We start from the raw sequence: 23,856 nt of genomic DNA, 5'->3' as shown, positions 1-23,856 counted from the left end.
GCGACACGCATCTGCGTGCCTGGCAGATATCTCAGCTTGGATGTTGTTCCACCACCTCAAGCTCACCAAGACAGAGCTGCTCTTCCTCCGGAGAAGGTCTGCACGCTCAAAGACCTCTCCATCACAGTTGACAACTCCACAGTATCCCCCTCCCAGAGTGCAAAGAACCTTGTCGTTTTCTGCAAACATCAAAACAGTGACTCGCTCCTGCAGGAGAGAGTACCAACTTTCCTCACACAGGAAGCGGCGTATGTCCTAATCCAGGCACATGTAATATCCCGTCTGGACTACTGCAACTGTTGGCTGGGCTCCCAGCCATCAAACCCCTGTAACTTATCCTGAACGCCGCAGCCCGTCTGGTGTTCAACCTTCCCAAGTTCTCCCAAGTCATCCCGCTTCTCCATACACTCCACTGGCTTCCAGTCGAAAAGACCATACATCCACTAAAAGACCATGGTGCTTGCCTAAGGAGCAGCAAGAGGAACTGCCCCTCCCTACCTTCAGGCTATAACTATGCTCAAACCCTACATCCCAACCAGGGAACTCCATTCTGCCACCTCTGGTCTCTTGGCCATCCCACCCCTACGGGAGGTCAGCTCCCACTCAGCCCACTCAAAGCTCTTCTCCGTCCTGGCACCCCAATGGTGGAACCAGCTTCTGCCTGATGTTAGGACAGCAGAGTTCCTGCCCATCTTCCCGAAAACGTCTGAAACCCTACCTCTTCAAAGAGTATCTTAAATAAGACATCAGCCTTATTCCCCCCCACCCTCCCCCAAAAAACACCTTGCCCTTGTCTTTTCTTACTAGCATTGACTTCGCTGATAACTAGTCTCCCGAGTGGAGCAGTGGTCTAAGGCACTGTATTGCAGTGCTAGCTGTGCCACTAGCTGTGCCACTCCTGGTTCGAATCCAGGCTCTGTCGTAGCCGGCCGTGACCGGGAGACCCATGGGGCGGCGCACAATTGGCCCAGCGTCGTCCAGGATAGGGGAGGGAATGGCCGGCAGGGATGTAGCTCAGTTGGTTGAGCATGGTGTTTGCAACGCCAGGGTTGTGGGTTCAATTCCCACGGGGGGCCAGTAAAAATATATATAAAAAAAGAATGATGTATGCACTCACTAACTGTAAGTCGCTCTGGATAAGAGCGTCTGCTAAATGACTAAAAAGAAAAAAAAATACTGAGTAAAAATTTACTTACTAAGACTGTGATATTTGGTTGTCTCACCTAGCTATCTTAAGATGAAAGCACTAAGTCGCTCTGGATAAGAGCGTCTACTAAATGACCAAAATGTAAAAGCAGCACATCAGTGGTTCAAAATCTTCTTTACCTTGTGCTTTGTCATTTTCTTCCTGCCAATCAACAGTGATGCTCATCCGTCACACACCTCTTCTCTGTTCCCAGTTCTGTGATTGTTGAATTTCTAGCTACAATCACAGCCCTGTGATTGGTAAATAACTTTGTTAGCCACAAGTCTATATGCAGTTGCTCAGAATAAAGAACTGTATATCAAAATCACTCTCATAGCCTACATACATAACAAAAGAGAAGTCTGTAGATTATAGATAAAGATATGTTTATTGACACATATCCATCAGTGCGGCCTCCAATGCAATTAAACATGCGATTCATCCAAGACAAAATAGAGTAGGTCATAGTTCCAGTGCTTTCTCCCCCTCTTTTTACTGAACAAAAATGTAAAAAACATTTTGAATTAGCGGTATTCATGATCCTTATTTGTTTTCAAATTATGTACACAGTGGGATTTGCACGATTGGGACGTTAACATAATTTATGAATATAATTATAACTACATTTTTAACAAGCCTTCGTCAAGGTACACCATCCAGAAACTGTTGTGAGATAAGATACTGGACTCTGGGAACTTTGTGTTGACACATTACACTATTGCAATGAGTCTATAAAGAGGTATTCGATATACTCAAACCAGAAAGGGAACGTTCTGATAAAACCACAATGTAGCAGATAAAAAATAAAATAATGGAAGAGTTTAGATTTGTCTTGTTTTTGGAGATAAACACAAACAGATATGGCAATAAAATCGTTATCCAAACGTTAAGGCACTAGGTGGGCCAAATGCTACACCTGTTTAGTCTTCTACAAATAATTTACAATTCAAACAGTGCAGTTTTACATTTGTTAACTTAATGTTTTCCTTTTGAACCATTTATCTATGAGTCAAGGTAAGGCAATACATAAAAAAAATACAATATTACAGAAAACAATGTACCCAATGAAAAAACACAGAACGAAAAAGAAAATACTTTTTAGGTCTCCTATCCGCCATTAAAATGGAATTTCCTTATGACTTGGAGCAATTACAATAATTAATAAAAAATACAAATAACAATGCATAGATTTAAATTATCTTGCACGCTCCTCACTCAATACTCAAAAACATCTAATACTGAGTTCCCAATACATACTCTGTCCCAACTGACCCCTGATATAGTTGGAGTGCAGAGTAATAAGGGATTGAAGCAAAGGCCACCAGAGTCCATCAGTCAAAGGCATTAAAGTCAATTTAGATGGAAACATAGTTACTGATAGAGTATCTGTTTTCTCAGATGGGAAGAAAAAACAACCACATTTCCGTATCCCCAAGATGTACCCATTCACCACAGAGTTAAGCCAATCCCTGTACTACAGTACCTCCATGTTGACCATGTTTACATGCAAGTCCCAGCAAAACCTCCAGTCATTTATTCAACCATAATCCCTTCCCATTCCTGATATGGAAGATGTACTACCCAAAGCATGCCATGAGCCTCTCGCTCTTTCTTTCCATCTCCCATTCAGGTCCCAAGTCCCACGTTTTGGAACGATGACCCACGCCATCTTCTGGAAGAAACAAAGAGTTGCAAGTATGTGGTGCCTGGATGAGGGAGTCTTAGTTGAGGTTCCAGGGTGAGGGTGAGGATAGGAGAAGAGGGGGTGAGGGGAATAGCAGGCCCTTTCAATGTCCCTGATGCCTTATGTCAGATAACTGTCCCAATTTCCAGCGCTGGTCAGATTGCTTTAATTGACTTTGATATCAAATAAGGACTCTCCTTTTTTGTGAGGGGGGAGGGGAGGGGGAAAGACAAAATACAAAGTCCCAATAGAATCCAATGGTTCAGATGGTTAGCTGGAAGAAAGAAGAGAAAACAGGTGTCCAGTAAAAGAGTGTAAGACATTTGACACTTGGTTAGTACCCCCGATAGATGTTAATATTTTACATAGAAAAACAGGTTTAAAGACATAGTAACTGCATCTCCATTATTTACATTTAAGTTATGTCTTTCATGGTCTCTGGCGTCATACTTGGTAGAGGGAAATGCAACAACCAATACATGGGACACCTGCTTCAGGAAAGGTTGCATAGAGGCCTAAGAGTTAGTCAATGAAACCAACCAACACTTTAGTGTCAAATTAGATAGAAAGAGTTCCCCAAGTCAAACGAGAAAGAACCACAAAGGACAGTTCCGCTGCTGTTAGATACACCATCAACACAGTCAGTTAATAATAAATAATCAAGCCAAAACAGTAAGGAGATAAGTGTAAAAAGTTAAGACTTCTTCTGTAAATTTGGTGTGGAGGAGTTGTTGTTGTCAATGTCAACAAGTGCTGGATGTTGTGTCTGCTGCTTGGAGGCTGGAGGATGTGGTAGCATAATGAGACTGCGACCTGCTACAGTTACACAGGGCAGGAGAAGACAAATAGCAAGTCACGTGGCTGACCGGACTGGACGACAACAGCCACAGACAGTCCACCAGCAGCGGCAGGGATGAAAATAGGACTTCTGGACTGGAGCACACCCTCTCTTAACTCCCCAGAATAGAAGCCTAGAATTCCTCAACGTTCTGTATTGCCCAAATCAAGCCTCAAGCTATAGAAAACGAGTGCTGCTAAGTCAGTACCAGAAGTTAGAAAAGGGCTGCCCTGTGGGACCATCAGAGGTTTTGTCCAAAATGACACCCTATTACCTATATAGTGCACTACTTTTGACCAAAAGTAGTGCACTATATGGAGAAAAAGATGCTCTGGACAAAAGTAGTGCACTACAGTATATAAGGAATAGGATGCCATTTCAGGCCCAGAGAGTGTATGTAAGGTTACCTTGGCTTGCCTGTGATGCTTTTGGGGTTCTTGCGGAAGGACTGGTTGGCTGCGGGGCGGGTGGACAGGGTGCGGGGCGACGCCCTCAGGAAGGAGGAGGGCGGTGTTTTGGGGATCTTCTTGCCCAGGTGGCCGATCCATTTCTTCTGCTCGTCTTGGGTCAGGGCCAGCAGGAGCATGTCCCGGGCAGAGGTCACGTCGTAGTTCACTGTTAGAGTAGAGGAAACAAAAGCAGGCAGAACACTGAGAACACAAACTCAGGGAAGTCTCGATGTCCCTAAGGAGGTTCATCTCCCCTTTAACCCACCCCTTAACGAAAGCCAAATCAAGTTATATTATTGAATTGTGTGTTCTTTCATTTAACCTGCTTTTCTTTCTCTCCTTTATTTTGGTGCCGAAACCCAGCATCGAGCAGTTTGTCTCGTCATTTTTTAAGTATATTCTTTCCCCCTTTCACCATTGATTTAGGTTTTGTCAGTCTAACCTAACCTCTGTGACTGTACCTTTGCAGGGGGCAATGACGTCCTCCTTCTTGTGGAGGTGGTCCTGGTGGCACTTGACGTGGCAGCGGCGGCACTCCAGGGCAGATGGGGGCTTGAATACGTTCCACAGGGGCTTGGCGCAGGCCTCGCAGTTTGTGGGGAAGTGGTAAAGCGTGGGGATGAACTCATGACCTTTGTGGGGCAGACAGTTGGTCTTGTCCCCCTGCGAGACAGTCTCCATGTCCGCTTCCTTCCTGCACTCCCCCTCATTGGCATACAGGATCTAAAAGGGGGAGACAAGAGAGAGTAAGAGTCTCTTCAAAACATTTCTGGGTTTTTATAAAAGGGATAGTTTGAAGCGGTGCTTTTAGGGTTGTATACTACTGAAACAGAAAATCTAAATGAAAAGTATAATAGCTAATTGAAAGTCTCTCTGTGGGGAAAACATGAGTCTACTTAATAACTAATTGTGAATGTACACTGGAGTCCACTCAAGACAGGTGTGTCAAAATCTAAAATGGGATTGTAATCATCTGTTTGAGCAGGCAGGTCACCCGATACAAATTAGTATGCGACAAATCAGTATTCGACGTCCATCCATGTCTGAGGACGTCAGGAGATTATGTGGAAACCGGCAACTAGGGGGCAACAGTGAGTGATACCTTCAAGTAGGTTTTGGTTTAGCTTGGATGTTGTGGACAGGGATGGTGGATGGGCGTAAGCATCTGCCTATGGTTCCAAAGGTTGCATGTTTGAATCCAGCGATAGAAAGTTGTTTTTCATATTTGTGTTTTTAGCCTATCCCAAACCTTAACCCTTACCTTAACAATTCTGAGTTAATGCCTAACCTCAAGAATTCAGCGTTAATGCCTAAACTTAACCTTGGAACGATACAGAGAAGTAACCAAACACTTCGAAATTTGACGTTTGAGAAACATGGATGAACGTCTAATTCTGACATGAGACTGTGAGAACTTGTTTGTTTGAGAATGGGCAAGTAAGGTGACTGTAGAACTAAAAATACTGAGCTGGTTAACCTGACCGATGGGGTCATTCTAACGCGACCGCGTTGCCATGAACCACCAGTACAGACGGCTACCGTGCTTTCTGACGTAAGACAATGGGTCAGAAGGTTGATTGGTCAGGTCAGAAGGTTCCTTCCTACCTGGAATATCCTGGGGATCTCCTCTGTCTCTGCTCGGTACACATCACCCTGGGTGACTGGACGCACGTGGAACAGTTTGCTGCACACAACAACAAGCAATGCGTGATTATTGGGTATCAGAATACACAGTCTCACACACTGTTACATGAGCTCTTACAACCCAAGCAATCATTTTCACATAAAACAAACTCATCTAAGACGGTGATATTTTGTCAGCGTTAAAACAAATGGCAAGTGTAAAGAAAATGTAATGAAAAAATGAAATCCAAATCTACAAAACAAGGGTACTTACTCGATATCTAGTACCATGGAGGGGTTGGACTGTTCTTTGTCCTGTTCATCGTTGTAGAACAGAATCTTCTTGCTGCTCACCACCACATACTAAGGAAAAACAGAATCAATAAATAATGTTAGGAATAATCACGTTGGCCCAAAGGAGTAGGCACTAGGCAGCACCATCAGCACAACCTGTATTGTGCAATTGAATATGAATCAGTAATGTCAGTAAATTGATGAAAATCTTCCAGGTGACATACCTGCTTCTTCCAGCCGTATCGTTTGATATTCGGTTTATTAGGAATGGACAGCCACCCTTCCAGTCTGGATTCTACACAGACGCAAGATGGACACAAATGAAAACCAAACCTGTGGGTAACACTGTCCCCCAAAACACCATGCAGTGATTCAATTCAAACTCCGCTGGGGGAAGAACAAAAAAGTCATGTGACAAGGCCGGGCCATAATAACTATTTCTATAACTATAACTAATAAGTCATTTCAAGTTCAACTAACTGAGCATGTCTCTATGCCTAGGTTACACTTCAAAATAACTGTAGTATACAGTAGTATGTGACGGACAGGAGTTAAAATATCCCATGCTGTTACTTCAAGCTCAGTAGTTTTAGATCCCATGCATAAGGGAGCATGAATTAAAAGGGATATAGGACTGTATAAATGTCTTTACTAAAGCATGTCATATCCACGTTATTTTTCCAGCAAGTTAGATATCATGGGGTAGCTTCAACTCCATCGTGGAGTAGATAGGCGTGTTGTAAAATAATTTTCTATTCAGTCAATGGCTGACCAAGCATGGCCGTTCTAGCCATAGAATTCTAATTGATTAGTGATTATAATTCTATGGTTCTGTCCATCCAACATGGGGGCTTCTGATGCCTCAGTCTACCGTCACATAGCAGAGAACTGAGAGCCTGTATATCGTTGGGAATATCTTTCCATTATGTTAACGTTTTACTGACTCAACACAAAGAGCATGCTTTGGCACAACAACACAAGGTAGAAAAGAACAGTGCATTTATCAAAAGCTCCACTACCAGTGTGTGAGAGTTCCTTGGTTCTGAAAAGGCATCGCTTCTGTTCTGAGGTGAACATGCCAACAAAACAAAACTTAAAAACGGAGTGTTTGTTTAAAGCACAAGGGACAGGAGATCAAAAGGGGGTGTGGTTCATGGTTTCCAGACACGTTTTGAAAGGTGCTCAGAGTGATTGGTTAAACCACACAGTGTTGCTGTCTAGTGTTACAGTATCTAACCTCTGATGTAGTCACTATACTTTAGGAGTCACTCAGATTTTATGATAGCTTGACCTGCCACAAAATACATTTACAGCTGACAACATTGAAACTGATTACCTACAGAATACTAATTTATATGGTACAGTTAGAATTTGTACTGAAATGTTAAATTAAGTTCTATACTGTAATTGGTTAATTACAAATGGCTTATGTGAATTATGATTCACCGTTAGTAAATGAAAATGGCCCCAGCCTGGCACAACTTGCTTAAAAAAAGCCAACTTGCTTAAAATACCCAAAAAGGGGCTACGACTGCTCCTTCTGTCACTCAGAATGGCCTTTCAAAAGTGTTGGTGAGAGCATACAAGAGGGATGGATACCTTTCTCACCCCAAAAACTAAAAAATACAAGCGAGGCGAAAAGACACACAGTAGCACAGCCTAGGCCAGGCACAATGGGGCTCCAACTCCGAGTTACTCACAGAAGGAAAAGAACAGAAGATACAAAGATAGGGAGGAGAGCAAGGAGAACCAACTGGACATGGGGGAATAAGAGATGAGAGAGGACTTTAACCACAGGCACATTCAGGCATTCAACGTACAGCAAATATTGTTGGCATGTCTCCAAAGAAAAACAGTCATTTTCAAATGGACTGTTCAAGTTTGACACTTGAACCAGATGGGTTAGGAAAGATGAGAATCAGCATTCTTCTATACAGTGCATTCGGAAAGTATTCAGACCCCTTGACCTTTTCCACATTTTGTTACGTTACAGCCTTATTCTAAAAAAAGTATTATCAATCTACACACAATACCCCATAATGACAAAGCGAAAACAGGTAAATACTTTTTTGCACATTTATAAAAAATTAAAAACAGAAATACCTTATTTACATAATTATTCAGACCCTTTGCTATGAGACAAAATTGAGCTCAGGTACTTCCTGTTTCCATTGATCATCCTTGAGATGTTTCTACATCTTGATTGGAGTTCACCTGTGGTAAATTACATTGATTGAATATGATTTGGAAAGGCACACACCTGTCTATATAAAGGTCCCACAGTTGACAGTGCATGTCAGAGCAAAAACCAAACGATGAGGTCGAAATAATTGTCCGTAGAGCTCCGAGACAGGATTGTGTCGAGGCACAGATATGGGGAAGGGTACCAAAAAATGTCTGCAGCATTGAAGGTCCCCAAGAGCACAGTGGCCTCCATCATTCTTAAATGGAAGAAGTTTGAAACCACCAAGAGCTGGCCGCCCTGCCAAACTGAGCAATCGGGGGAGAAGGGCCTTGGTCAGGGAGGTGACCAAGAACCCGATGGTCACTCTGACAGAGCTCCGGAGTGCCTCTGTGGAGATGGGAGAACCTTCCAGAAGGACAACCATCTCTGCAGCACTCCACCAATTAGGCCTTTATGGTAGAGTGACCAGACGGAAGCCACTCCTCAGTAAAAAGGCACATGACAGCCCACTTGGAGTTTGCCAAAAGGCACCTAAAGGACTCTCAGACCATGAGAAACAAGATTCACTGGTCTGATGAAACCAAGATTGAACTCTTTGGCCTGAATGCCAAGCGTCCGTCTGGAGGAAACCTTGCACCATCCCTACTGTGAAGCATGGTGGTGGCAGCATCATGCTGTGGGGATGTTTTTCAGCGGCAGGGACAGGGAGACTAGTCAGGATCGAGGGAAAGATGAACGGAGTAAAGTACAGAGAGATCCTTGATGAAAACCTGCTCCAGAGCGCTCAGGACCTCAGACCGGGCGAAGGTTCACCTACCAACAGGACAACGACCCTAAGCACACAGCCAAGAGAACGCAGGAGTGGCTTCGGGACATGTCTCTGAATGTCCTTGAGTGGCCCAGCCAGAGCCCAGACTTGAACCCGATCTAACATCTCTGGAGAGACCTGAAAATAGCTGTGCAGCGACGCTCTCCATCCAACCTGACAGAACTTGAGAGGATCTGCAAAGAAGAATGGGAGAAACTACCCAAATACAGGTTGGTCAAGCTTGTAGCGTCATATCCAAGACAACTCGAGGCTGTAATCGCTGCCAAAGGTGCTTCAACAAAGTACTGAGTAAAGGGTCTGAATATGTATGTATATGTAATATTTCCATTTTTTATTTGTAATACATTTGCTAAAATGTCTAAAAATCTGCCATTATGTGGTATTGTGTGTAGATTGATGAGGGGGGAAAAAACAATTTAATCAATTCTACAACAAGGCTGTAACGTAACAAAATGTGGAAAAGGCTAAGGGGTCTGAATACATTCTGAATGCACTGTAGGTACTTCACTGCTTCAGAACAATACTGTCATAACTCAACCAGTCATGGAATGGTTTAATAACTTGGAATGGCTAGGATTGATTAGATTTAAATCATGCCAGGGTTATTGTTGGACCATTAAAGCTAGGCTGATGGACCAAACATCTAGCTCAGTGATCCAAAATCCTGCTCCTGGAGAGCTGTAGTACTGTAGATTTTTGTCCCAGCTTAGCATCATCACACCTTCAACACTATTAGCTAAATAATGTGTGCTGTGGCTCGTCACGAGCAGGATTTATGATGTTTGGCCTAGCCGGTCCTTTGACACAGCTGCCCTCGGTTAGTTGACCCCGCGATGACCTTACCGGCGATGTTGCTGTCCGTCTCGTCCATCTGCAGGCTGGAGTTGTCCATGCGCAGCTGCAGGTCGTTGAGCTTCTCCCTCAGCTGCTCGATGTCACTCTCCTTGCTGTCCAGCTGCATCTGCAGCTCATTGCGGTACGTGCACTCCTCAGACAGTTGCTGTTGTAGAAGAGGAGAGGCAAACAGTGAATATGCAGTTAATTTAGGGAAGATCAGAAGCACTGCACCTTCGAGGAGGAATGTAGTACTGCCTTTCACTATTGACTTTAGCTCTGTTCTAAATTAGGAATGTATTTGACTAAATCTTCCTAACTGCCCTATTGTGGTCATTCTGTTTTACCTAAAAGAAAGGTTGTTTTTGTTCTATTTTAAAGCATACTATTAATTAAAAGGTTCACATGATCATTGTCAGATGATTTTGAGACCAATGTGACCCTACTGTCAAATTGACTGCCAATGTATAATGTGTTACTGACCGCCTGCATCTCACTGAGCTCCTTCTGGTACTTAATGGCCATGAGGTTGAACTTGTCCTTCTCCTGTTTGAGCTCCAGCTGCAGCTTGCGGTTCTCCTTCTCCTTCTTCCTCAGGTCGGTGGTGCTTCCCTTCTTCTTGGTGTCCAGCTTCATATCCTTCCTGTTCATGATCTCTGCCAGCTTGTTCACCGCCTGGAAAGACAAGGTTGAGGGTTGGGATCAAATAGGGCAACCGGTTGAGGTAAGGTTGAGGTTTAACAAATTGGGGCAACTGGTTGAGGTGTTTGGATGTAAATACGGAGCACATAACTATTGATGTAGCGTTCTGTAATGTAAATTGTCATGGAAGGTTGAAGTGTCTTTACCTGAGTCTTGAGCGTGCGCTCTGTGCTGAGAACCTTCTCGTAGTTGGTCTTGATTGTGTTTGCAATCTCCTCTTTCTGGGAGGCATACTCTGCAGGAGAGAAGGGTACAGCCTGAGGAAACCAGACAGTCTTACAGGGATCTAACTGACCTATAAGGGACATATAAGGGCCTATGTAGACCTTACCCATAGACCTAGAATATAATAATTAGACCAAGTTATGAAAATGCCGTCTTGATGCTACCTTCCTCCTGAGTGCGAAGCTTGTGGTCCAGCTCGGCCTTCTCCTTGCTGAGGTTCTCCACATCTTTGGTCAGGGTTTTGTTGGAATCCTCAAGCTGGGGAGAGATGCATTCAGAGGTTTAAATGTAGACGTTCTACAGCTGCCTGAGACGCACAAAAACAATCTGAGCTGTTGTTTCCTCTGTGCCCCCATTCCTGGATAGATGCATTTTCCCTGACTTTGAAGAATTTTCCATTACATTCATTTTCAATGCAGGAGAGTAGTGTGTATTGAGGCACGCTGTACTGACCCGTGCGATGGTGGCATCCTTCTCGATGCCCTCCTGCTTGTGTCTCGCCGTGGCCTTCTTGTTCTCCTGGCTCAGCTCAAAGTACTGCTCCTCCTGGAGCGCCCTGGCCAGCTGCTCCGACTCCGCCTTGGTCACCGTCAGATCCAGCTGGGCCAACATGGAGTCCCTGGTGGAAGGGAGGGAGGACGGACACACACGGTTTAAAATGGAATCCTAATCACTCCGTGTGGAGATTTGAAAGTAGGGTGGTCGAGAAAAGATGCACCCCATATTTTAAGTACAACGTATGATTACAATACAGATTCTTGCTCTATTGACAAATGCCTGATTTATAATGGTTTCCATTTTGTGATTTGTTACCTTTCGCTGTGCAGCTCCTGCACCTTCTTATGAGATTCATGGACCTGCCGGTTCCTCTCCTCGATATCCTCTTTCAGTTCCTTCACCTGAGTTTTATAAAGCGTCTGGGGGGTAGAGACAGGAGATATGGCAATCAAGTTAGCCACTGAGCCGGGTTATAGGAGAGTGGGGTAGTGGGGTAGGTGGGTCCTACTCACTGAGAAATACTGTTCGGCCTCAAGCTGGTCCTGAAGTTCCCTCATCTGTCCCTCGTTGCCCCTGTACTGCCTGGAAGACAGACACACAAGTCACATGATTAACATATTGCATATTATTACAGAAACATTTCAAAACAACCAATCAGTGTTGAAAGGGAAATTCAGACTGATAAAATCTAACTTTTCAGCCACAAAATGTTAGTGTATAGATGATGAACCTAATGACACTATACTATCCAGTATGTTCCAGGTCTGTAATTAGCTGGGGAATACCACCACCACCACTCCTTGCAGAGCTCCGTAGGCGGAAACCTACAGAACGCAGCCGGATTAACAGTCCAGTCAGTCTGGTCTGGTGGGAGGAGCTGGACTGCAGGCTAATCCTTAATCCTGCGGTGTAAACATTGTCGGAGGGCAGCTTTGCCACAGTTACCCCCTAAGCTGGAGAGCCTTTTTACTAGAATAACAACCAATTGTAGGGCCATTTAATGTTGACTCCCAAAGCAGTATTAGCTTGCTGCAGGAAGGAAAAATGTAAAACTAAAGACTATTACAGAATATTAGACTTTCAGAATAGAGTTTAGCTAATGAAGACCGATAAGTGTGGCTGGAAGGTATTGCACTCATTTGGAAGAGAGGTAACATGCATTGAGACGATGCTCAATGTGGGCCTGTTGAGGATCGAGCTAGAAGTCACCCACAGATCTAGGATCAGATCACCCAACCCCCCATCCCAACCATAATAACCATTAGGGGGGGGGGATGAAAAGACATGACCCTTGTATAAGTGACTAGTGGTAAACTCTACCTACTCCATTATTTGTGGTGCATAGTTCCAAGTCAAACTGTGGTGGGCTGTGACAATATGTGACTAGTTTGGTGGGTATTCTCACTTGGTGAGCTGTGCGAGCTGGAACTCGAGCGAGCGTTTGCACTCTAGTGCCGTGTTGATCTCCTGCTTCAGCTGCTTCTCCGAGCCCTTCAGCCGGTCAGCCTCCTGCGAGCGGCTCTTCAGCTCGTTCTGGGCCAGCACCCTCTTACTGGACTCCTGCTCCAGCTGCATCCGCAGACCTTTCACCTGAGAGGAAAGGGGGAGGGAACCACAGGTGTTAGGACACAAGCGAAACAGTATGTCCTAACTACACAGAGGTTATACCAGGAGATTTCGACTTGGGTAAAATCGCCAGCGTTCACTTATGGGGCCTGAATCCTAACTACTGTGAAATGTACCATTAGTAACAATTCATGATTTACGTCTGATAAGTCTGATAGAGATGGTTGTATGAGAGATGCAAAGTTGAAGGTTTTAAGCATGTGATTGTGGGCATCCACCCCAGACAGTACAAGTTAACATCAGGTGGTGTTCACCTCGTCCTCCAGCCTCTCCTTCTGCTTCATCAGCTGCTCCATCTTCTGCACCGACTGCTTGAGGTCAAACTCCAGCATGGAGCACTGCTTCTCCACCTCCACCACCCTGCTCTCCGCTCGCATCCTCGCCCCGCTCTCCTCCGACACCTTCTGCTGCACCGCTGAAGGGAGAGAGGGAAGGAAGGAGATGTGTCACTCAGTTGCAACTATCCATCCATTATTCTATGGAAGAATCTCACCAACAGATTACATAGGACATTTGTGCTCAGTCATTTGAAATGAACTACATTGAATAGGTCAGGACTGCAACAGCTGTTGCACAAATTGCTGGAAAACAAGTAAATGTTGCTTCAAACAGTGCTAGTCTCAAAGTAATTTCTGTTGTTTTTGGAAGGTGGGATGGGGTCCAGATTTTAATACGTAGGGTGGTAAAGTCTCGACATGCCACATGGAGGGGAGCGGAGTACATTCCCTGAATTCCGCCCCTATCCATCCAGTGCCCCCTGGGTATGAGTGGTGCAGGTGGGGAAAATTAAAAAAGAGAGACAGACTGACACAGAGAGACAGACAGAGAGCGAGAGGGACAGACAGACTAAAAAAGGAGACAGATGGTAGTGGTGGGTAGGGTTTGCTCCATCACAGGCTCAGAAATACCATGCATGGCAGCTGACTTGGCCTCTTCAATGGACTCGTATTTGTCAGTGAGCTGGGCCCGTGTCACTCTGTGTTCTGTGTGTTCCTGATCCAAATGCTGCTGCAGAGTCTTCAGCTTGTAGTTCAGGTCAATCTCCAGGTTGTTCTTCTCCTGTTGGGAGACAACATAGAATTACATATAGAATCCCTAGAATGGACATTGGCATACTAGCAGCATGCGAAAAATAAATAAAATAAACGTCCATCTTGATCAGGAAAACATTGATTCTGCTGATCTTTATGGGAGAGAGGCTGGGAATAAGGGGACTAAAATACCAGTTAGATATACAGTTGGTTATCACACCAATTAAGATGTGTTCAGTCTAAATGTTTGGTTTACTTTGTTAAGATTGAAAAGAAAATAGCTAATATAGAGCACAGCTGTTTTATTTTTGATACTTCCATTTGGACCACAACTGACCGTAGGCGGACTTCACAAGTAACTGGATATCCATGACAGGGTTTGTGTTAGCATTAGAAAGCATTGTATGGGTTTGTATGTGACATGTGGAGAGACTTGGAGGACACAAACCTTCTCCAGGTTGTTGCTCCTCTCCTGGGCCTGCTTGCGTTCCGTCTCCACTTTGGACAGGCTGAGTTTCAAGTTCTTATTGTCCTCCTGAAGACCCGTCATCCGTGCTACAGACATACAGAGAGAAACAGAGAGTCACCATCAAAACAGTGTTTCGTGCAATGTGCTAAACCCGTGTTGACAACACACCATAATGCATAGCTTTTAGACTTGGAAAACGACATTTGTACATCTACAAAAGTCTGGACTGTAAGGACACTGGACAATAAAGTATTATTTTTCTATTCCACTTCTGTACACTTCAAATTCAGTCTGAATTAAGAGCAATATTTCAACACAATCCCTCAGATATATTCATCCCCAAGCCTCTCCTACTGTACAAACATCTTCAAAGTGCTTCTCTCCAGTTTAAAAAAGGACTGTTTGACAGACTAATCGGAGCCTGATGTGAGTTCTGTGGGCATGGGAAGTGCCTGGGTACAGTGAGGGAAAAAAGTATTTGATCCCCTGCTGATTTTGTACGTTTGCCCACTGACAAAGACATGATCAGTCTATAATTTTAATGGTAGGTTTATTTGAACAGTGAGAGACAGAATAACAAAAAAAAAAACAGAAAAACGCATGTCAAAAATCTTATAAATTAATTTTAATGAGGGAAATAAGTATTTGACACCTCTGCAAAACATGACTTAGTACTTGGTGGCAAAACCCTTGTTGGCAATCACAGAGGTCAGACGTTTCTTGTAGTTGGCCACCAGGTTTGCACACATCTCAGGAGGGATTTTGTCCCACTCCTCTTTGCAGATCTTCTCCAAGTTATTAAGGTTTCGAGGCTGACGTTTGTCAACTCGAACCTTCAGCTCCCTCCACAGATGTTCTATGGGATTAACGTCTGGAGACTGGCTAGGCCACTACAGGACCTTAATGTGCTTCTTCTTGAACCACTCCTTTGTTGCCTTAGCCGTGTGTTTTAGGTCATTGTCATGCTGGAATACCCATCCACGACCCATTTTCAATGCCCTGGCTGAGGGAAAGAGGTTCTCACCCAAGATTTGACGGTACATGGCCCCGTCCATCGTCCCTTTGATGCGGTGAAGTTGTCCTGTCCCCTTAGCAGAAAAACACCCCCAAAGCATAATGTTTCCACCTCCATGTTTGACGGTGGGGATGGTGTTCTTGGGGTCATAGGCAGCATTCCTCCTCCTCCAAACACGGCGAGTTGAGTTGATGCCAAAGACCTCGATTTTGGTCTCATCTGACCACAACACTTTCACCCAGTTCTCCTCTGAATCATTCAGATGTTCATTGGCAAACTACAGATGGGCCTGTATACAGTGGGGAAAAAAAGTATTTAGTCAGCCACCAATTGTGCAAGCTCTCCCACTTAAAAAGATGAGAAAGGCCTGTAATTTTCATCATAGGTACACGTCAACTATGACAGACAAAATGAGGAAAAAAAATCCAGAAAATCACATTGTAGGATTTTTTATGAATTTATTTGCAAATTATGGTGGAAAATAAGTATTTGGTCAATAACAAAAGTTTCTCAATACTTTGTTAAATACCCTTTGTTGGCAATGACACAGGTCAAACGTTTTCTGTAAGTCTTCACAAGGTTTTCACACACTGTTGCTGGTATTTTGGCCCATTCCTCCATGCAGATCTCCTCTAGAGCAGTGATGTTTTGGGGCTGTCGCTGGGCAACACGGACTTTCAACACCCTCCAAAGATTTTCTATGTGGTTGTGATCTGGAGACTGGCTAGGCCACTCCAGGACCTTGAAATGCTTCTTACGAAGCCACTCCTTCGTTGCCCGGGCGGTGTGTTTGGGATCATTGTCATGCTGAAAGACCCAGCCACGTTTCATCTTCAATGCCCTTGCTGATGGAAGGAGGTTTTCACTCAAAATCTCACGATACATGGCCCCATTCATTCTTTCCTTTACACGGATCAGTCGTCCTGGTCCCTTTGCAGAAAAACAGCCCCAAAGCATGATGTTTCCACCCCCATGCTTCACAGTAGGTATGGTGTTCTTTGGATGCAACTCAGCATTCTTTGTCCTCCAAACACGACAAGTTGAGTTTTTACCAAAAAGTTATATTTTGGTTTCATCTGACCATATGACATTCTCCCAATCATCTTCTGGATCATCCAAATGCACTCTAGCAAACTTCAGACGGGCCTGGACATGTACTGGCTTAAGCAGGGGGACTGCAGGATTTGAGTCCCTGGCGGCGTAGTGTGTTACTGATGGTAGGCTTTGTTACTTTGGTCCCAGCTCTCTGCAGGTCATTCACTAGGTCCCCCGTGTGGTTCTGGGATTTTTGCTCACCGTTCTTGTGATCATTTTGACCCCACGGGTGAGATCTTGCGTGGAGCCCCAGATCGAGGGAGATTATCAGTGGTCTTGTATGTCTTCCATTTCCTAATAATTGCTCCCACAGTTGATTTCTTCAAACCAAGCTGCTTACCTATTGCAGATTCAGTCTTCCCAGCCTGGTGCAGGTCTACAATTTTGTTTCTGGTGTCCTTTGACAGCTCTTTGGTCTTGGCCATAGTGGAGTTTGGAGTGTGACTGTTTGAGGTTGTGGACAGGTGTCTTTTATACTGATAACAAGTTCAAACAGGTGCCATTAATACAGGTAACGAGTGGAGGACAGAGGAGCCTCTTAAAGAAGAAGTTACAGGTCTGTGAGAGCCAGAAATATTGCTTGTTTGTAGGTGACCAAATACTTATTTTCCACCATAATTTGCAAATAATTCATAAAAAATCGTACAATGTGATTTTCTGGATTTTTTTTTCTCAATTTGTCTGTCATAGGTGACGTGTACCTATGATGAAAATTACAGGCCTCTCTCATCTTTTTAAGTGGGAGAACTTGCACAATTGGTGGCTGACTAAATACTTTTTTTCCCCACTGTATGTGCTTTCTTGAGCAGGTGAACCTTGCGGGCGCTGCAGGATTTCAGTTCTTCACGGCGTAGTGTGTTACCAATTGTTTTCTTGGTGACTATGGTCCCAGCTGCCTTGAGATCATTGACAAGATCCTCCCATGTAGTTCTGGACTGATTCCTCACCGTTCTCATGATCATTGCAACTCCACGAGGTGAGATCTTGCATGGAGCCCCAGGATGAGGGAGATTGACAGTTCTTTTGTGTTTCTTCCATTTGCGAATAATCGCACCAACTGTTGTCACCTTCTCACCAAGCTGCTTGGCGATGGTCTTGTAGCCCATTCCAGCCTTGTGTAGGTCTACAATCTTGTCCCTGACATCCTAGGAGAGCTCTTTAGTCTTGGCCATGGTGGAGAGTTTGGAATCTGATTGATTGATTGCTTCTGTGGCCAGGTGTCTTTTATACAGGTAACAAGCTGAGATTAGGAGCACTCCCTTTAAGAGTGTGCTCCTAATCTCAGCTTGTTACCTGTATAAAAGACATCTGGGAGCCAGAAATCTTTCTGATTGAGAGGGGGTCAAATACTTATTTCCCTCATTAAAATGCAAATCAATTTATAACATTTTTGACATGCGTTTTTCTGGATTTTTTTGTTGTTATTCTGTCTCTCACTGTTCAAATAAACCTACCATTAAAATTATAGACTGATCATTTCTTTGTCAGTGGGCAAACATACAAAATCAGCAGGGAATCAAATACTTTTTTCCCCTCACTGTATGTCTAATGTGCTGAATGAGAATGGTTAGAACTGGAGCTATTATTCCCCAGCTGTCTCTTAAATAGTGAGTGAGTTCACTTCAGATCATTTGAAGTTAGTAAGAGTGACTGAGGTATTACTGTAAAGTAAACTAAAATGGTGTAGGCAATCACATTAATCCAGTCTAGTCCTAACACATGCCCAAAGTGAATGCGGGGTTGCAGTCAGACACCTCGTATTTACTCAAACACGGAGTCGTGTCCAAGTCACATTTACTCATAGAACAATGAGTGTTACAATTCTCCACCCTTTTCCTTGTCTGGTGCACTTGTGCACTCCCCTACATAGATTTAAAAGCCTATGATTGGTGTAAGAGACTGTGCTTACCTGAGTGCTTAGCTATGTATTTTTTGTTGTATGCATAGACCCTAGGAAGAGTAGCTGTCAGCTAATGGGGATCCGAATAAAGATTAAAGTGTTGATACACTGGTGGTTGTTGTGGCTGAGTATTGGCGCTAAACCCTGCTGTTGGAGACCGGCATGCTAGCTGGCTGTGGCGTCTTATGACGAGGTGCCCGGACGTTTTTCACGGAATAATACTGCACCTAGTTAGCTAGCTGAATAAACTAGGTTAGTCTATTCCTAGAAAACATTGAACCGCTGTAGTTTACAACAATTATAGTTTCTGAGGTGGAAGTTGGGAGAGTTATATTTGGGAGTTGTGGTGAGGGAGGCCCCGCTCTCTCCTTTCCCAGATGTTTAGTTCATTTTATTCCGATCTCCTCTGCATTATTGTAGCCATCTGCTGCAGCCTGTCAACTATGCCTCTGCCTATCCCTGTTCTCTCCTCTCCGCACAGGCTACACAAACGCCTCACACCGCGTGGCTGCTGCCTCTCTAACCTGGTGGTCCCTGCACGCACGACCCACGTGGAGTTCCAGGTCTCAGGCAGCCTCTGGAACTGCCGTTCTGCTGCCAACAAGGCAGACTTCATCCCAGCCTATGCTACCCTCCAGTCCCTCGACTTCTTGGCGCTGACGGAAACATGGATTACCACTGAAAACACTGCTACTCCTGCTGCTCTCTCCTCGTCTGACCATGTGTTCTCGCATACCCCGAGAGCATCTGGTCAGCGGGGGTGGTGGCACAGGAATCCTCATCTCTCCCAAGTGGACATTCTCAATTTTTCCCCTGACCCATCTGTCTATCTCCTCATTTGAATTCCATGCTGTCACAGTCACTAGCCCATTTAAGCTTAATATCCTTGTCATCTATTGCCCTCCAGGTTCCCTTGGAGAGTTCATCAATGAGCTTGACGCCTTGATAAGTTCCTTTCCTGAGGATGGCTCACCCCTCACAGTTCTGGGGGATTTCAACCTCCCTACGTCTACATTTGACTCATTTCTCTCTGCCTCCTTCTTTCCACTCCTCTCCTCTTTTGACCTCACCCTCTCACCGTCCCCCCCTACTCACAAGGCAGGCAATAAGCTTGACCTCATCTTAACTAGATGCTGTTCTTCTACTAATCTCACTGCAACTCCCCTCCAAGTCTCCGACCACTACTTTGTATCCTTTTCTCTCTCCCTCTCCTCCAACACTACTCACTCTGCCCCTACACAGATGGTAATGCGCCGTCGCAACCTTCGCTCTCTCTCTCCCTTTACTCTCTCCTCTTCCATCCTATCATCTCTTCCCTCTGCTCAATCCTTCTCCCTCCAATCTCCTGATTCTGCCTCCTCAACCCTCCTCTCCTCCCTTTCTGCATCCTTTGACTCTCTATGTCCCCTATCCTCCCGGCCGGCTCGGTCCTCCCCTCCAGCTCCGTGGCTTGATGACTCATTGCGAGCTCACAGAACAGAGCTCCGGGCAGCTGAGCGGAAATGGAAGAAAACTAGACTCCCTGCAGACCTGGCATCTTTTCACTCCCTCCTCTCTACATTTTCTTCATCTGTTTCTGCTGCTAAGGCCACTTTCTACCACTCTAAATTCCAAGCATCCGCCTCTAACCCTAGGAAGCTCTTTGCCACATTCTCCTCCCTGCTGAATCCTAAACCCCCCCGATCCTCGTTTGTTAAGTCAAATGACACTGCTGGTCCTGCTCACACTGCCCTACCCTATGCTTTGACTTCTTTCTCCCCTCTCTCTCCAGATAAAATCTTGCGACTTGTGACGGCAGGCCGCCCAACAACCTGCCCGCTTGACCCTATCCCCTCCTCTCTTCTCCAGACCATCTCCGGTGACCTTCTCCCTTACCTCACCTCGCTGATCAACTCATCCTTGACCGCTGGCTATGTCCCTTCCGTCTTCAAGAGAGCGAGAGTTGCACCCCTTCTCAAAAAACCAACACTCGATCCCTTTGATGTCAACAACTACAGACCAGTATCCCTTCTTTCTTTTCTCTCCAAAACTATTGAGCGTGCCGTCTTTAGCCAACTCTCTTGCTATCTCTCTCAGAATGACCTTCTTGATCCAAACCAGTCAGGTTTCAAGACTGGTCATTCAACTGAGACTGCTCTCCGCACTGCTAAAGCTAACTCTCTCTCCTCTGCTCTTGTCCTTCTAGACCTGTCTGCTGCCTTTGATACTGTGAACCATCAGATCCTCCTCTCCACCCTCTCCGAGCTGGGCATCTCCGGCGCGGCTCACTCTTGGATTGCGTCCTACCTGACCGGTCGCTCCTACCAAGTGGCGTGGCGAGAAGCTGTCTCCGCACCACGTGCTCTCACCACTGGTGTCCCCCAGGGCTCAGTTCTAGGCCCTCTCCTATTCTCGCTATACACCAAGTCACTTCGCTCTGTCATATCCTCACATGGCCTCTCCTATCATTGCTACGCTGACGACACACAACTAATCTTCTCCTTTCCCCCTTCTGATAACCAGGTGGCGAATCGCATCTCTGCATGTCTGGCAGACATATCAGTATGGATGACGGATCACCACCTCAAGCTGAACCTCGGCAAGACGGAGCTGCTCTTCCTCCCGGGGAAGGACTGCCCGTTCCATGATCTCGCCATCACGGTTGACAACTCCGTTGTGTCCTCCTCCCAGAGTGCGAAGAGCCTTGGCGTGACCCTGGACAACACCCTGTCGTTCTCCGCTAACATCAAGGTGGTGACCCGATCCTGTAGGTTCATGCTCTACAACATTCGGAGAGTACGACCCTGCCTTACACAGGAAGCGGCACAGGTCCTAATCCAGGCACTTGTCATCTCCCGTCTGGATTACTGCAACTCGCTGTTGGCTGGGCTCCCTGCCTGTGCCATTAAACCCCTACAACTCATCCAGAATGCCGCAGCCCGTCTGGTGTTCAACCTTCCCAAGTTCTCTCACATCACCCCGCTCCTCCGCACACTCCACTGGCTTCCAGTTGAAGCTCGCATCTGCTACAAGTCCATGGTGCTTGCCTACGGAGCTGTGAGGGGAACGGCACCTCCGTACCTTCAGGCTCTGATCAGTCCCTACACCCAAACGAGGGCACTGCGTTCATCCACCCCTGGCCTGCTGGCTCCCCTACCTCTGCGGAAGCACAGTTCCCGCTCAGCCCAGTCAAAACTGTTCGCTGCTCTGGCACCCCAATGGTGGAACAAGCTCCCTCACGACGCCAGGACAGCGGAGTCACTCACCACCTTCCGGAGATATTTGAAACCCCACCTCTTTAAGGAATACCTGGGATAGGATAAAGTAATCCTTCTACCCCCCCCCTTTACTCCAACCCCCCAAAAAAACATTGTAAAGTGGTTATCCCACTGGCTATAAGGTGAATGCACCTATTTGTAAGTCGCTCTGGATAAGAGCGTCTGCTAAATGACGTAAATGTAAATGTAAAGAGTGCACACTTTACGGAGAAGTGTGGAGAATTGGGATGTACCCAAATGGTACCTTGCAGCTCGTGGATCTCCTCTGATCCCTGGCTGTAGCTCCTCCTCTCAGAGTCCAGGGTGCTCTGCAGCTGCAGCAGCTCCTTCTCCAGCTGGGCCCTCCCCCCGTCGGCCGAACGGCTCTTCTCCTGCAGCTCGCGGTTCAGCCCCTCCAGCTGGCTCATGGACTTGGCCATCTCCATGTGGCTCTTCCTCAGCCGCGCCGCCGTGTCCGACTCTGCCCGCAGCAGGTCATTGGCCTCCTCCAGCTGTCAGTCAAGGAAACGGCCATTAGGAAAGCTCACAGAGTCAATATTACTTCCTGACACAAACGATCCGCTCAGCTGCTGCAGAATGTTTGATTCTGAGTTGGGTTTCTTAACCAATATGTTCTTAACCAATGTTGTGAATAGAATGATATCCATTCATACGCTTCTAATAATACCTAATAGGCAAAGACTACTTTTTCTCTCTGAAAGGGCTATACCAGTCCAGTATGAGGCCTTGATTCCTCAGTGTCCTTCACTTGCTCTATGAAAATAAAATGTGACTTCAATTTGCTGATGTAATTTGCATCAATACAGTTGAAGTCGGAAGTTTACATACACCTTAGCCAAATACATTTAAACTCAGTTTCACAATTCCTGACATTTAAACCTAGTAAAAATTCCCTGTCTTAGGTCAGTTAGGATCACCACTTTATTTTAAGAATGTGAAATGTCAGAATAATAGTAGAGAGAATGATTTATTTCAGCTTTTATTTCTTTCATCACATTCCCAGTGGGTCAGAAGTTCACAAAACACTCAATTAGTATTTAGTAGCATTGCATTTAAATTGTTTAACTTGGGTCAAACGTTTCAGGTAGCCTTCCACAAGCTTCCAACAATAAGTTGGGTGAATTTTGGCCCATTCCTCCTGACAGAGCTGGTGTAACTGAGTCAGGTTTGTAGGCCTCCTTGCTCGCACACACTTTTTCAGTTCTGCCCACACATTTTCTATAGGATTGAGGTCAGGGCTTTGTGATGGCCACTCCAATTCCTTGACTTTGTTTTCTGAGGTCTTGGCTGATTTCCCCATGATGTCAAGCAAATAGGCACTGTGTTTGAAGGTAGGCCTTGAAATACATCCACAGGTACACCTCCAATTGACTCAAATGATGTCAATTAGCCTATCAGAAGCTTCTAAAGCCATGACATCCATTTTCTGGAATTTTCCAAGTTGTTTAAAGGCACAGTCAACAGTGTATTTAAACTTCTGACCCACTGGAATTGTGATACAGTGAAATATAAGTGAAATAATCTGTCTGTAAACAATTGTTGGAAAAATTACTTGTGTCACGCACAAAGTACACTGCTCAAAAAATTAAAGGGAACACTAAAATAATACATCCTAGATCTGAATGAATGAAATAATCTTATTAAATACTTTTTTCTTTACATAGTTGAATGTGCTGACAACAAAATCACACAAAAATTATCAATGGAAATCAAATTTATCAACCCATGGAGGTCTGGATTTGGAGTCACCCTCAAAATTAAAAAGTGGAAAACCACACTACAGGCTGATCCAACTTTGATGTAATGTCCTTAAAACAAGTCAAAATGAGGCTCAGTAGTGTGTGTGGCCTCCACGTGCCTGTATGACCTCCCTACAACGCCTGGGTATGCTCCTGGTGAGGTGGCGGATGGTCTCCTGAGGGATCTCCTCCCAGACCTGGACTAAAGCATCCGCCAACTCCTGGACAGTCTGTGGTGCAACGTGGCGTTGGTGGATAGAGCGAGACATGATGTCCCAGATGTGTTCAATTGGATTCAGGTCTGGGGAACGGGCGGTCCATAGCATCAATGCCTTCCTCTTGCAGGAACTGCTGACACACTCCAGCCACATGAGGTC

At 45.2% G+C, this 23,856-nt stretch overlaps 1 protein-coding gene across 3 annotated transcripts in view; it reads right to left on the bottom strand.

Moving 5' to 3' along the window:
• Positions 1 to 1,555: 1,555 nt before the first annotated feature.
• Positions 1,556 to 23,856, bottom strand: part of LOC121581060 (rho-associated protein kinase 1) — an 88,605-nt gene continuing 66,304 nt past the window's right edge. Inside the window, exons 16-33 of one of the 3 annotated variants that reach the window (XM_041896421.2) lie at positions 21,985 to 22,231; positions 14,453 to 14,559; positions 13,882 to 14,032; positions 13,228 to 13,388; positions 12,753 to 12,937; positions 11,860 to 11,929; positions 11,663 to 11,766; positions 11,303 to 11,468; positions 11,014 to 11,107; positions 10,771 to 10,859; positions 10,406 to 10,597; positions 9,932 to 10,088; positions 6,299 to 6,369; positions 6,055 to 6,143; positions 5,763 to 5,841; positions 4,619 to 4,880; positions 4,116 to 4,323; positions 1,556 to 3,686 (exon numbers count right to left, since the gene is read on the bottom strand). In XM_041896421.2, the coding sequence (XP_041752355.2) occupies positions 3,614 to 3,686; positions 4,116 to 4,323; positions 4,619 to 4,880; positions 5,763 to 5,841; positions 6,055 to 6,143; positions 6,299 to 6,369; positions 9,932 to 10,088; positions 10,406 to 10,597; positions 10,771 to 10,859; positions 11,014 to 11,107; positions 11,303 to 11,468; positions 11,663 to 11,766; positions 11,860 to 11,929; positions 12,753 to 12,937; positions 13,228 to 13,388; positions 13,882 to 14,032; positions 14,453 to 14,559; positions 21,985 to 22,231 (2,505 nt within the window). In that variant the 3' untranslated portion in view covers positions 1,556 to 3,613. Of the gene's footprint in view, positions 3,687 to 4,115; positions 4,324 to 4,618; positions 4,881 to 5,762; positions 5,842 to 6,054; positions 6,144 to 6,298; positions 6,370 to 7,774; positions 7,828 to 9,931; positions 10,089 to 10,405; positions 10,598 to 10,770; positions 10,860 to 11,013; positions 11,108 to 11,302; positions 11,469 to 11,662; positions 11,767 to 11,859; positions 11,930 to 12,752; positions 12,938 to 13,227; positions 13,389 to 13,881; positions 14,033 to 14,452; positions 14,560 to 21,984; positions 22,232 to 23,856 lie in introns of those variants that run through there. The other 2 variants (XM_041896422.2, XR_006003160.2) reach the window with 2 other exon arrangements.

The sequence above is a fragment of the Coregonus clupeaformis genome, chromosome 14, assembly GCF_020615455.1.
Source record: "Coregonus clupeaformis isolate EN_2021a chromosome 14, ASM2061545v1, whole genome shotgun sequence".
In the NCBI taxonomy this organism is placed as follows: Eukaryota; Metazoa; Chordata; class Actinopteri; order Salmoniformes; family Salmonidae; genus Coregonus; species Coregonus clupeaformis.
Note: the sequence above shows the minus strand (reverse complement) of the source record. Positions and strands in the feature narration are given on the sequence as shown.